At 53.2% G+C, this 14150-nt stretch overlaps 1 protein-coding gene across 3 annotated transcripts in view; it reads left to right on the top strand.

Annotated features, from left to right (window-relative positions):
* Positions 1-14150, top strand: part of LDB3 (LIM domain binding 3) — a 72422-nt gene that overhangs the window by 40409 nt on the left and 17863 nt on the right. For all 3 annotated transcript variants that reach the window (XM_055275468.2, XM_055275469.2, XM_055275467.2), the window contains 4 exons: positions 2970-3115; positions 9400-9820; positions 11015-11195; positions 11778-11898. In XM_055275468.2, coding sequence (XP_055131443.2) covers positions 2970-3115; positions 9400-9820; positions 11015-11195; positions 11778-11898 — 869 coding nt within the window. The remainder of the gene's footprint in view (positions 1-2969; positions 3116-9399; positions 9821-11014; positions 11196-11777; positions 11899-14150) is intronic.

The following is a 14150-nucleotide window of genomic DNA, read 5'->3' as shown; positions in this document are numbered from 1 at the left end:
CCCAGGGACACATACACCAGTGAGAGAGGTAACAGTCTCTCTCTCTCTCTCTGACACATACACCAGTGAGAGAGGTAACAGTCTCTCTCTCTCTGTCTCTCACAGACACATACACACACTCATACACACAGAGTTAGATAACAAAAGGGGACTGTGTGAAAAGTCTTTGTTCCTGGAACTCAAATTAGGTAGAATGAAAGTCGTCCCTGTGGGCTGGAGAAATCAAGGAAGGCTCCATGGAGGAGGGAGCATTGGAGCTGGGCAGGGAAGGCAGGTCAGATTTCGTCAGAGAGAGTTTAGCCATGTTAACACTAGAGGCACCTGGTATAGTAGGATTTACATCTGCTCCACAGCCTACTGTGTGAACCTTGAAAAAGTGACTGAAGCTCTCTGAACCTCGGTTTCCTCATCTGTTAAGATGTTTAGCAAACACCTATTATATAGGATTATGATAGAAAAAATGTCTGTAAAACACCTAATACAAAGGACACAAGTATTGTGAGTTCCTGCATCTGCCCTCCTAGACACCCAGCAAGGCAGAGACCAAAGGCCAGGGGAGAAGAGGGGAAGCAGAGAGGTCAGGCTGACAGGTCACTCTGCAGTGGCCATGTGGCACATCAGGCTGGATGGGGCCAGCTCTCTGGGCTTCCAAGAGTTGGCCAGTTAGTGTTTGGGGTCAGAGCCCAGGTGTCCCAGCCTCCCACCCTGGCCCCCAGGGCTTGCTGGGGAGGACATGCCTCTTGGATCAGGATGGGCAGGTTCATGGTGCAGCCTGAGGTGGGATTGATGTGAGCAAACTGGCTCACAGGCCTGTCTGCTGCCCCCATCCCGGGCTTCAAGTTAACCGCATGGTGCCAAGCCCAGCCTTTCCCCAGCCCAACTCAAGCCAGAAGGAGGAGCTTGGCCCTCCAGGGATAGTTTCATCCCAGTTTCCTGGGGTGATTTAGGACACTGCTTCCCCTCTTTATACCAGAATCTCTTCATATAAAGGCCTTGCTACCTGCAGAAAGAAGAGACTTTGAGGAGGGCAAGAAATGTCTCTGTTTTTGAGTGGGAAGAAACCTCCCAATTTGAATGGTGAGGGGCTATAGATGCTGGAGCCCTGCAGGCAGTCTAGCCTCATCCCTGGGGCCCCAACCCTGCTCAAAGGCAGGCACCAGCACCAGGCTCAGGTCTCAGTGTCCTGGGCCTGCCCACGGCTGAGCTCCTGGAGCCCTCGGGATGCCCCCCTCCCCTACATGGGGAGTCCTCCCTTCCTTCCCTTTGCCTTGCCAGGAGAGCTGTGGCCTGGGTGGAGCTTGGAGAGGGGCACAGAGGGCTGCCCAGCGGGGAATGGGGCTGGAGCAGAAAGGGTCACGGGGTTGCACTCTGAGCAAAGCTACCTCCCCTCCTCACACATGGGCTGGGGTGGAGCGGGAGCTGGGGGAGCCCATGGGAGGCAAATGGACTTCCCAGCCTTTCATGGGAGCATGGCTTCAGAATTTTCAATGGATGCCATAAGCCTCTGCTTATGGTCAGCACCAGTCCCTGACTCAGGACCTGTAGCTCCTGGGCTGTGGGCAAAGTGTCCTCCACAAAGGGGCTAAGACCACTGCCCCTTGGCCCATCCCCATCACTATGGAAGCCCGGCACCCCTTGGACACTGTCTCTTCCTTTTCCATGGAGACCCCTACTCTGCTGGTCTTAGCACAGGAATCTATCCAGAGAAGGGCAGGTGGGCCTGGGGAGGGGAGACAATGGCTTCACTCAGCCAGAAACTCGGCAGCTTGATAGGGCGAGTGTGCACAGCCCCCAGGTCTGGGACACCGGCTCCCTGAGGCTCATTTTATCTCCACCTTGTCTGGGACAGCCCCTCAGACCTCTCTGGATCCACTCAGAAGCTTGGTGGTGGGTTCTCATGCCAGGGCCACTCCCTTCTCAGAGCCCCAGAGAGGAAGGCACTCCTCATCCTACAGCTCTGCCCAGCAGGGATCGGCAGGCCCTGGGTCCTTGAGGAACAGACAGAAGGAAGGCAGAAAGCCATGTGGGGGTGGCAGGCAGGGCTCACTTCTCCAGCACCTCCAGCAATAACCCATTTGCCCTGGGTGTGGGCATGTGGTCCCCTTTGAGATCTGAAAGACCAGGGATGTGTTCTGCAAGGTGTTCATTAGTTTTAAATGAAGAAAAGTGTTTTACAAACAAATAAGATTGGGGAACACTGATCAGACAAGGCTCAACAGGCCACTGGATTCCAGGAGTTCTCAGAGCCTTCAGCTCTCTGGGAGGAGAGGCCACAATGCATAGATTCTCCTGAGGGTAATGAACTAGGATGCTTTTTTTTTTTTTAATCTCTTTGACCCCATTGTCCCTGGGCCACACATGGGGAAAGGTGACCCTAGGCCCCTTGACAACTAACCTGGTTGGAGGAGGGCAACAGGAACTCTATGCAGAAGAGGTGTGTGTTGGGGGAGGGGGGGGCCTTGGGCAGCAGGCGGGGGCAGTCTCCTGACTTCCCCTGAGCTCTCACTGGAGCATCTGTGCCCAGAAACCTGAGACTTTGCTGTTCCTTCCAGCAACAATAGAAAAGGGTTGGCAGAAGAGGCCAGGTGGTCAGGGGCTGAGGTGCCCCACAAGGTCGTGGGGGTAGGTAGTTCTGACCAGCGCCATCTCTGTCCTCTCCCCTACCTCTGCACTCTAACACAGTCCCACCTGGGCAGTCTCTCCCCATGAGAGTGAAGGGTCTTCCCGGTGTCCTCCTGGTGGCTTTTCTCCCTCTCTCCAAAGGCGGTGGCACTAGCCACCCAAGGAACATCCTCCTCCCCTCCAAGACCCTCATGGTCCTTCCTTCACAGTTTCTGGCAGCTCCCCAGAAATGTCTCTGTCAGGTGTCCTCACAGAGGCTTCTGAAGACCTGGGAGCCAGTCTACCTTGACTGCAGGCCCCAGTGGGGGCTGTCCTTCTGGGTGTAACCCCTCCCCCCTTGGTTCCAGGCCCCAGGCCTCTTCCTACAGCCCTGCAGTGGCCGCCTCTTCAGCACCTGCCACCCACACCAGCTACAGTGAGGGCCCCGCCGCCCCTGCACCCAAGCCCCGGGTTGTCACCACTGCCAGCATCCGGCCTTCTGTCTACCAGCCAGGTAAGAGGCAGAGCAGGAGGGGAGGCTGTCTAAAGCCATGGGCGGGCTCCAGGAGCCACAGGAGCCAAGAGGTGGCTCTGGGGGCACATCCCCAGAAGAATGGGAAGCAAGGCCTTGCTAATGATGCTCCGCCCTCTGTCCCCTAGTTGTGGGTCAGAATCCTATGGAGCCTGCCTCTGGCCTGGGGGAGACAGGTGAGCAAGAAAGCAGTGGATGATTCTAACGGAGAACGAAGGAGAACACAGAAGTCTTCTCCGACCGGGCATGGTGGCTCACACTTGGAATCCCAGCACTTTGGGAGGTCGGGGCAGGAGGATCACCTGAGGTCGGGAGTTTGAGACCGGCGGGGCCAACATGGCGAAACCCCATCTCTACTAAAGATTCAAAAATTAGCCGGGCGTGGTGGCACACACCTGTAATCCCAGCTACTCAGGAGGCTGAGGCGGGAGAATCGCCGGGAGGCCGAGGTTGCAGTGAGCTGAGACTGCACCATTGCACTCCAGCCTGGGCGGCAGAATGAGACTCCCTCTTCTCTGTGTCATGCCAGTGTGCGAGAGTTGGCCGCAGCCATGGCGGTACAGAACAGCACATCAGGAGCCTAGACTCAGGAGCAGGTCCTATCCAGGCGCAGGGAGAAACCCCAGGGAAGTTTTCTCTGCCGCTGGAGCCCAGGGAGATGAGACAGGCACTGAGTCAGGGCAGGCCTTGCTTCGGGGCGCTGGTTCATGAAGCTCGCTCTGACAGCAGGGCTGAGTGTGGGCGGTCGAAGCGGCTTTTGCCGGAGACAGAGGCCGGTGCCACGGCCTGCTCTGCTGTCGAAGGCAAAGTGCCTCATCCCTCCAGGCTGCGATGTTCATGGACACCTCGTGTTCTGGGGATGGAATGAAGCACCCAGCACAGCGTCTGTCACACGGGAGGTGCCCTTCTCTGCCCCTACAGAGAAGGGGCAAGGACAGACGGTTCTGAGGTGAAAACTCCGCAGGGCGAGGTGGCATTTTGCAGTAGTGAAAAGCCTTAGACGGAGCAGTGGGAAGCAGCTGCCCCTGCGGAGACTGGGAACACAGGGAGGGAAGGCTGGAGAGGAGTTTGGAGGAGAAGCGGCGGGTGGAGGCGAGGCCTTGCCCGGACGCAAGGAGGACATTTCCGTCTCTTCCTGGGGAGGGCGCTTCTGGCACCTTCCGGGGCGGCCGCCGGCTGTCTTCGCCCAGCCCGCCAGGCGGCGTCAGGGCTCCGGGGGCGCGCGACCAGCCCGCCCTGCGTCTCCTTCCTCCTCCTTCCCCGGCTGGGGCCCAGGCGAGCGAGACGGGCCGGAGCCGCGGGCCCCCGCGCCGTTCCCAGGCCGCGCAGACATTAACTCATTCCTGCCTGGGGGGAAGGAGGCGGCCGAGCGGGCGCGCGCTGGAGCCGGCCTTCCTCCACCTCCCTCTCCGGGAGGCCCGGCTGCCAAGTGGGGTCCGGGGGCGGCTGGCAGGCGGCCCCGGACGAAGTGGGGCGCGTGGTCCCGAGCCCCCCTCCGCTCCCCTTCCCTCCAGGCTCTTCGGATCCAGGCGTCAGAGAGGGCGGGGAGCCCGTGCGGGACCCGGAGCGCCCCGGACCGCCGCGGCCGCAGCCGCAGCTCCCCCCGGGGCCTCCTCCTGGCCGAGGGCGGCGTTCGCAGGCCGGATCTTATCGCTGGCGCCCGAGGTGGGCGGCCGCTCCCCGGAACACCTGAGGCCCGGGAGGGGGCGGGCGGCGGCTGCGGCGCGGAGACCCTGCGCGCGGGCTGGGGACGGCCACGTTGGCCCGCGGGCCGGGCGGCAGCCAGGCTCTTGCGGAGAGCCCGGCCCGGCCCGGAGTGAGTCAGAAATCACCTTGTTTAATTACATATCCCCGAGCCCGCCGAGTGCGATAGGGGACTTTTGAACTTGCCAATTAGCGATGAAATATCACCTTCTAATTTAGACTGGCTTAATTCCGTCAAGCAGAAATAGCAACAGCCCCGGGGCTGCGAGATGGGATATCAGGTCTCTCCTGGCGTGACGGCGAGCGATGCAGAAGCTGAGGGCGGCGAAGCGCCACTGCCTGCTCGCTCCCCGCCGGAGTGGGGGTTGCGACGGGGGAACGGAGCTGCCGGGCCGGGCCACCGAGGCCGGGGAGGTTCCTTCTCTGGGTGGGTTAGCCCCCGGCAAGGAAGCCGTCAAATCGGGGTCCAGATTCTAGCCTGCCTCTGTGAGACCTCTGTGTTGTGGGGGCTTAGAAAAGGTGGTGGATCCGGGAGTCTGGAAGGCCTTCGGATGGAGGGAAGCGACTGCCAGGCAGGGGGAATAGGGTTAGTATTGCTGGAGGGAGGCAGGAAAGGTGGGCCAGGGCCCGATTTACTTGAAAGGGGGCGTACTAAAGCCTGTTTTGCTGCCTGGGGAGTTTCTAAGCGGGCATCTGCTGTTGAGTCTGGCAGCCTGAACTCGTTTCAGCTAAGCAGTTTGCCAGCTGGATGACTTGGAGGCAGCCATTTAAGCTCTCCAAGTCTCAGTTCCTCATCTGTAAAATGGACTTGCGAATATTATCTGCCTCCTTGGATTGCAGCGAGTAATTACTTGAAATAAGGCACGTAAAGGGCCTGGCATGTGGAAGCAGTCATTTTGGTGAAGGCAGCACCACGCAATAGAAATTTCCTATTAGCCACATTTTTAAAAAATAAAGCAAGTTAAATTCATTTTAATATATTTTCTTTGACTACACATATTTAAGATATCAGGCCGGACGCAGTGGCTCACGCCAGTAATCCCAGCACTTTGGGAGGCCGAGGCGGGCGGATCATAAGGTCAGGAGATCGAGACCATCCAGGCTAACACGGTGAAACCCCGTCCCTACTAAAAAAATACAAAATATTAGCCGGGCGTGGTGGCGGGCGCCTGTAGTCCCAGCTACTCGGGAGGCTATGGCAGGAGAATCGCTTGAACCCGGGAGGCAGAGGTGGCTGTGAAGCCGAGATTGCTCCACTGCACTCCAACTTGGGCGACGGAGCAAGGCTCCATCTCAAAAAAAAAATATATATATATATAATTTCAATATATAATCAATATAAAATAATTATTAATGTGTCTTCAAAACCTGGTGTGTGTGTTACACTAACGGCACTTCTCGGCTGGACTAGCCACATTTCAGCTGCTCATCGGCCACGTAGCACCATGTATTGGACACCGCAGGATTAGGGCTTGTGGTCTTAATCTTTTTATTTTTTGAGATGGAGTTTCTCTTTTGTTGCCCAGGCTGGAGTACAATGGCGCGACTTCGGCTCACTGCAACCTCTGCCTCCCGGGTTCAAGAGATTCTCCTGCCTTAGCCTCCCGAGTAGCTGGGTTTACAAGGCGCCCACCACCATTCCTGGCTAGTAGAAGTTTTAGTAGAGACAGGGTTTCACCATGTTGGCCAGGCTGATCTCGAACTCCTAACCTCAAGTGATCCACCGGCCTCAGTCTTCCAAAGTGCTGGGATTACAGGCATGAGCCACCATGCCCAGCCAATCTTAATCTTTTTTAGCAGAGAATTGCACTTTACAAAGAAAGGAAAGAAAGTGTTGCACAGAACACCCTTATATATAACAGAGGGATGAAGCTGCTCTGAAGTTGTGCTAAATCACCTCTGCCTGCTCTCTGTCCCTGGTGGTGTTCCTGGAATCACTTCTTCCCCCAGCATTTTGAGATTCTCTGCAAAGTTGTTAGGGAGGGTGACAATACCTCAAATTTGGGCTGTACACATTTACAAAATCCATTCACTATGTCACACCAGCAGGTCCCCAGCATGCCCTGTGGGGCAGGCAGGGCGTCAGGCATTCCACCACCACTGAATAGACCTCAGTCTCAGGTTATCTGACTTCAAGACGTTCCATTTCCCTTCCCTCCTCTCCCCCAACCCCAGGCGCTACCAGTCTAACTGGGCTGGGCTTCCCTAGGTGAGCAGCAGGCCATGAGACAGGCTGACAGTACATCTGACCCTGACACCCAGGTTGCCCCCATCCTTGCCATCGTCATTCACATTTAGTGACACACTATGTCAGGTACTAGGCTACGCTCTTTATATTTCTTACCTTCCCTTAATCCTCATAATAACCTTGTGAGATACTAAGAATTAATATTGCCAGTTTCAGATGAAGAAATTGAGGCCCAGAGAGGTTAAGGAACTTGCCCAAGGACACACAACCAGGAGGTAGTAGAGCTGGATCCTGCAGCCAGGGCTCTTGGCTATGCTATCAAGACTCCACAGCAGGGGGTCTCCTTCATGTTGAAAATGACTCCTCCCTGACATGTTGCACTGAGATTTTCTAGAAATTGGACTCATGTTCTTTACAGAGGCAGCTTGGGATGATAGAATGAATGGTTTTGGAGATGTATTCCCACTTACTAGCTCTGTCTGAGCCTCAGTGACCTCAAGTGTAAAGAGGGAATAATGTGAAGACCAATTCAGATGATAGATGCTATGTGCCTCGTTACCCCTAAAGGGGAGGAAGATTCCTTATGGAGAAGGTATTATCTTGTTTTTTTTTTTTTTGAGACGGAGTCTCGCTCTGTTGCCCAGGCTGGAGTGCAGTGGTACGATCTCGGCTCACTGCAAGCTCCGCCTCCTGGGTTCATGCCATTCTCCTGCCTCAGCCTCCTGAGTAGCTGGGACTACAGGCACCCGCCACCATGCACGCCCAGCTAATTTTTTGTATTTTTTTAGTAGAGACGGGGTTTCATCGTGTTAGCCAGGATGGTCTCGATCTCCTGACCTCGTATCTGCCCACCTTGGCCTCCCAAAGTGCTGGGATTACAGGCATGAGCCACCACGCCCAACCGGTATTATCTTTTGAAGGCCTCACTGGCGGGATGGCTCCGGGGCAGGGCTGTGGAGGGTTTTATCTCTACTTCCTTCAACAACATGGATGGATCCTATCTACCTGGTCCCTACTCACCCCCAGCACAGGGATTTCCAGCTCACCCAGCTCTGAAGGGTGGGCCACCTGGGAGTGGAAGGTGCAGAGTGGGAGCCACAGGCTGCCCCAGGTGGCTGAGGGGAACCAGGTGGGAAAGAGAGACTGGAGGTGGGGCCAGGGTCTTAGGCCCTAAGGAAAACCTTCCTCTCCAGGTTGAGGCTGGAGTATGGGGTGGGGGGCAGAGGCGGGGTATGGGTGCAGGGACTGCCTCAGTGCAGTCCATCCTGCCCAGACTGAGCTCAGGAATGCGGAGGGAGGCTGTGCCGACATACTTCCTAGGGTTGGGGGAATGAGGCCTCTTTGCTGAGGAGCAGACTGAAGTGAGGTGAGGCTTCTGGAACGTCACTCACTGGAAGAGGAGGCCAGCTGGACCTTGTGTGCAGGGTGCAGCTGGGTCTGCCCTGGCTAGGTGTTGAGGGCCCAGGCTGGAGAGGGCTGTGGGTAAGCAGTTGCAATGCTTTTTCTGTGCTGTGAGCCCAAAACGTTTTCATGCTCTCAAGGAGCTGGAGGAGGGGGTGGTAGAAGTGAGGCAGTGCATTCTCTTCCCTGTGCTCTGACTGCCTGGGCAATCTTTAGACAGTCACTCAGACACACTCTTAGCTTCCACCAAAGCGATGTGGGGGTACAGGGGTCCCCCAGGGCAGCCACGGGCCAAGTGAGCAGCTACTTCTAGGCTGTGTCACCCTAGAGTCTCTGCCCAGCACCCTCTGAATGACTCCTTCAAGATCCCACACCCTAATCAAACCAAGACGGAATTGCCCCCCAATACAAATCAAGCCGAGCTGTTTTTCAAGAAAGTAATTGTAGCTAAACCTGAAACCTGAACCTGAAAACCCAGCTACCAGGTCACCTGTTTTGTCCTGAGGCTGACCTAGGTCCGGGTTCAGCAAACTTATGCCAAGGGAGGTATTTCAGATGTCAAATCACTGGTCAGAGTGCAACTGAAAGCATCTTGCAGTCAAGGGCGAGCTGACCCACTCCCACCTCTCCCCTCCCAGGTACCCCCACCCCTACTCCGTGTCTTCTGCAGGCCTTGGGCAGTCAAGGCCTGGCAGAGCCCCACCCTGCATAGCTGCAGATATTTATAGCCATGTCCCTTTTCCAGCCCTGTCGAGGGCTCTGCTGTGCTTGCTCCCTAGCTCTCTGAACGCCCTGCTGAGAATTCAAATCTGGGCCATTAAGAAGTTCAGGAACAAGTCTCCCGAAAAAACTGAAATTGTACTGCTCTAATGTTAAAGTCACCTTTTGCATTTCTCTGGCTAGGAGTGAGGGGAACTGGGAAGAATGAATTCCTGACACACCTTTCTTTGGGTTTTTTTTTTGGCTTTTGCAGTGCCTGCATCTACCTACAGCCCGTCCCCAGGGGCCAATTACAGTCCCACTCCCTACACCCCCTCGCCTGCCCCTGCCTACACCCCCTCACCTGTCCCCACCTACACTCCATCCCCAGCACCAGCCTATACCCCCTCACCTGCCCCCAACTATAACCCTGCACCCTTGGTGGCCTACAGCGGGGGCCCTGCAGAGCCTTCCAGCCGTCCCCCCTGGGTGACAGATGACAGCTTCTCCCAGAAATTTGCCCCGGGCAAGAGCACCACCTCCATCAGCAAGCAGACCCTGCCCCGGGGGGGCCCAGCCTACACCCCAGCGGGTCCCCAGGTGCCACCACTTGCCAGGGGGACCGTCCAGAGGGCTGAGCGATTCCCAGCCAGCAGCCGGACTCCACTCTGCGGCCACTGCAACAATGTCATCCGGTATGGTCCAGCTGTGCCCCTGCACTGGGGCACTGGAAGGGCGTGTGTGTGGGGTGCTTGCCCACAGTCTGAGCCCTGGTTGGGAGAGATGGGGGTAGGAGGCAGGTGTAGGGAGAAAGCCTTGGGTCCTTCTGGCTTGCCCTCTGGTCTGACCTCTCTGAGCCTCAGCTGCCACACCTGTGTTGGCACCCACTCTCCCAGGGAGCTGAGAGGAATGGCATGAGGTATGTGGGTGAAGCTCCAGCAGGGTGCCTGGTGCCAGGAACTCCCCCTTGGGCTAAGGTTGAGTTCTGGGAATCACCAGGCTTGTCAGTAGGTTTACGGGGCATGTTGTAAGACAGTGTTGGTTTTGACCCAGTTTTCCTTTAGGGTTGCTTCTGGGTCTTTCCACAGACAGGCCTGGGCTGCTCAGGGGGTTGGTGGGCATCTGCCAGACTAAAATGAAAACAAGTGATTTCATACTTAGAAGCCATGGACCACGGGTGCTGTTGTTTGAATACAGTATGTTTGTGTGCATGCGTGGTGTGAGCTTATATACATGAAAAATACACTTTTATTTAAAACTAAAGTAATACATACTCGTTAGTGAGGAATTGGAAAACACAGAAAAGTAAAAATTAGAATATAAAAAAATGTCCTTATGGTCCCACTGTTCTGACTGCTAACCTGGAACTAGACAATACAAGTTTGTATCCTGGGTCTACCACTTACTAGCCCTATGGCCTTAAACAAGTTGTTCAAACTCTGTGTGCCTCAATTTCCCTATCTAAAAATGGGTATTATAATAGTACCTAGTGCGTAGGATTGTTGTGAGAATTAAGCAAGTTAATAAATGCAAAAGTCTTCTTGAATAGAGCCTGACACAGAGTAATCACTTAATAAATGTTAGCCATCAGCATCATCATTGTTGCATTTCTTACTATCATTATCAGTGGTCAACTGAATTCTATAATATGTTTACCCAGTCCCCTATTGGTAGATGTTTGAGTTGCTTCCTGATTTTCTTTATTGTAAGTGATGCAACAATGAACACCTTTCTGCATGGAGCTTTCTCTGAATTTCACATTACTTCATCAGAATAGTCACAAAATTCAGAGTTATTGGGTAAAAGTATAAACAGTGTTGGGGTTCTTGAAATATCTAGTTCCAAGTTCTGGGAGCTGTCTTACTGGGTGCCGTTCTCTGCTTCCCCAGGGGCCCATTTCTGGTAGCCATGGGCCGTTCTTGGCACCCTGAAGAGTTCACTTGTGCCTACTGCAAGACTTCCCTGGCAGATGTGTGCTTTGTGGAAGAGCAGAACAACGTTTACTGTGAGCGATGTTATGAGCAATTCTTTGCCCCGCTGTGTGCCAAGTGCAACGCCAAAATTATGGGGGTAAGTGGGAGGCCTCCCTTTCCTCTGACCTATGTCTCTTCCCCAGCCCTTCCCCAAGATCTTGGGATCCCATTAGGAAGCCAAGAAATTGCTGGTAACAGAGAAAGCAACTCCATTTTTATCCTAAAAGGGAATTGGTTTGCCACCAATAAACTTGGGGATAAATGAACTTGATGCAAGAGATGATTGTGTGCCTGTTCCACAAAGCTAGAAGTGGTGGTGGAACTTCTGCAAAGCAAGTGGTTGCTTCGCAGCCTGACCTTACCACTCACCAGAATGTGGCCCTAACCCTCAATGCCCCTTTGGCAAATGACAGTAATAAGCAGTACCTCCTCCCAGGTTTAATGGGAGGATTAAGCATCACAGTTTATGTAAGAAAGCACAGAACCTGGCACCCAGCTGGAGAGTGACAACCCCTTCTCTGACGCCCCTGGGTCTTTCTTCAGAGTGACCAAGGCCTGCATCCTGAGCTCTCCTGCCCTGTTCCCTGGTAGGATGCTCAGGCAGTGGCTGGAGCCTGGTGGGGTAGTCAAGCCCGCTCCCTCTCTCCTTTCTGTCCTGAGCTTAGGCTGTCTCCCCCAGGAAGTAATGCATGCCTTGAGACAGACATGGCACACCACCTGCTTCGTCTGTGCGGCCTGCAAGAAGCCTTTCGGGAACAGCCTCTTCCACATGGAAGACGGGGAGCCCTACTGCGAGAAAGGTAGGAACACTTCGATGGCATGTAAGGGGGCCCTGCAGCCTGGGAGAAAGGGGCAGGCACAGGGAACTAACTCCTGCCTAATCCATTCACATCCAACCACCCAGAAGCCTTTATTTCTGGAAGAAACCTTTGTTTTTGCTTTTAATGGCAGAATCATGCTAATATCACACAAAGGAAGTTAACTATCTCCCCTGCCCATATGGTTGCAGCTTTGGGGAGAGTGAGGTGCAGAGTCTATAGCTTATTTTTTTTTTATGCATCAAATATGTGGATCTGGTTAGGCGAGGTGGCGCACACCTTAATCCCAGCACTTTGGGAGGCCAGGGCAGAAGAATTGCTTGAGCCCAGGAGTTTGAGACCAGCAACATAGCAAGACCCAGTCTCTACAAAAAATATAAACATTAGCCAGGTGTGGCGGTGCGTGCCTGTAGTCTCAGCTACTCAGGAGGCTGAAGTGGGAGGGTCACTTGAGTCCAGGAGTTCGAGGCTGCAATAGCCTGTGATAGCACCACTGTATTCAGCCTAGGCAACAGAGTAAGATCCTGTATCTCAAAAAAAAAAAAAAAAAAAGAATGTAGATCGCAAGTTGGCATCTTATGACCATTTGGGAAACCTTTCAGGTTATTTTGATTTGGAGACCACAAGGTCTAGTCTGAAAAGGCCTTGGCTGTGGACTTTGTCCTTCATTGTATTCCTGGTTCCACTTTGGGCTGCTTTGTAACCCTGAGCAAGTTACTAACTTTCTCTGAGCCTTACTTTCCTCATCTGTAAACACCTGCCTTACAGAGCTGTGGTGAGGATTAAACCAGAGAAGGCGTGTAGAGCATCAAATATGCGAGACCCCTTTCTCTGCCCCTGTGATATTTATCAGACTTTGATGTTCCTTCAGATTCCTGTAATCTCACGGAGTGAATTCAGAGTTTCTCTGTACCCCCAAAATGCTATATGTTATCTTAAAATGCCAAGTAAATTGTAGTAAATTAAGGAGACAAAGCACTTCATTAGATAGGTGGAAGTCAGTCACTCATTTATTCAGAGACTTCCCCCTTCAGAAAGGATTTGAAGCAGGTTCCAGAAAAGGTAACACAGACATGAAGGCTAAGACAGTAGAACCAGAAAATCAGAGGTGGGAAAAGCAGACATGCTGATTATGAAGAGTAACAGAGCTGCAGGGACTAACTGGGTAGCAAATTTGAGGGCGAAAAGAGAAACACAGTAAGTTAGTTTACTTTAAAATCAGAAAGGAGAAAACATTCAGTTCCTCAAGGGAAAAAGCAAAACAAAATAAAACTTCTTTCCCCTGACTGTAAATTAGAAAATAAACGTCTTGGCTGGGCACGGTGGCTCATGCCTGTAATTCCAGCACTTTGAGAGGCCAAGGCAGGCGAATCGCCTGAGGTCAGGAGTTCAAGACCAGCCTGGCCAAAATGGTGAAACCCCGTCTCTACAAAACTACAAAAATTAGCCGGGCATGATGGCGGGCGTCTGTAATCCCAGCTACTCGGGAGGCTGAGGTGGAAGAATCACTTGAACCCGGGAGGCAGAGGTTGCAGTGAGCTGAGATACTGCCATTGCACTCCAGCCTGGGTGACACAGTGAGACTCCATCTGAAAAAAAAAAAAAAGAAAGAAAGAAAAGAAAAGAAACGTCTTGGGTTCTTGTACTAGTGAATGCCCTTCCCAGCTCTGAAGTTAACTGAATGACCTGAAACAAGTCACTTAGTTACTCCGTGCTTCAGTTTCTATATCTGTAAAAGGGAGAAGATAATACTAGTCCTTTCTTTTCTTAAGAGCATACGATATTGATTGGTAGTTAAAGAAAGAGCTGTTATGCTTATACAACTTGCTGTTATTCTTCTACTAAAAGCATTATAACTTCTATTATTTGAGATAAGCCGCAATTTGTGTCTGAGGCTTTTGAAAGAATGATAGATTTCCATTATCACTGCTGCCCCTCATCATAGCAGCTCCCCAGAAAAGATTCTCAAAAATGATGTTTTGAGTAAGAATATCCAGGAAGAAGACGGTCTAGTGTTAAGAGAAGACAATGAGGAAGCAGATTTACCTTCAGACCTAGGTAACTGGAGAGACCCAGTTGATCCTCCCACCTCAGCCTGTAGCTGGAACTTTAGACATCCGCTACCATGCCTAGCTAATTTTCATAATTTTTTGTAGAGATGAGGTCTTGCTATGTTGCCCAGGCTGGTCTTGAAATCCAGGGCTCAAGCAATCCTCCTGCCTTGGCCTCCCAAA

Source organism: Symphalangus syndactylus, chromosome 4 (assembly GCF_028878055.3).
Source record: "Symphalangus syndactylus isolate Jambi chromosome 4, NHGRI_mSymSyn1-v2.1_pri, whole genome shotgun sequence".
Taxonomy (NCBI): domain Eukaryota; kingdom Metazoa; phylum Chordata; class Mammalia; order Primates; family Hylobatidae; genus Symphalangus; species Symphalangus syndactylus.
Note: the sequence above shows the minus strand (reverse complement) of the source record. Positions and strands in the feature narration are given on the sequence as shown.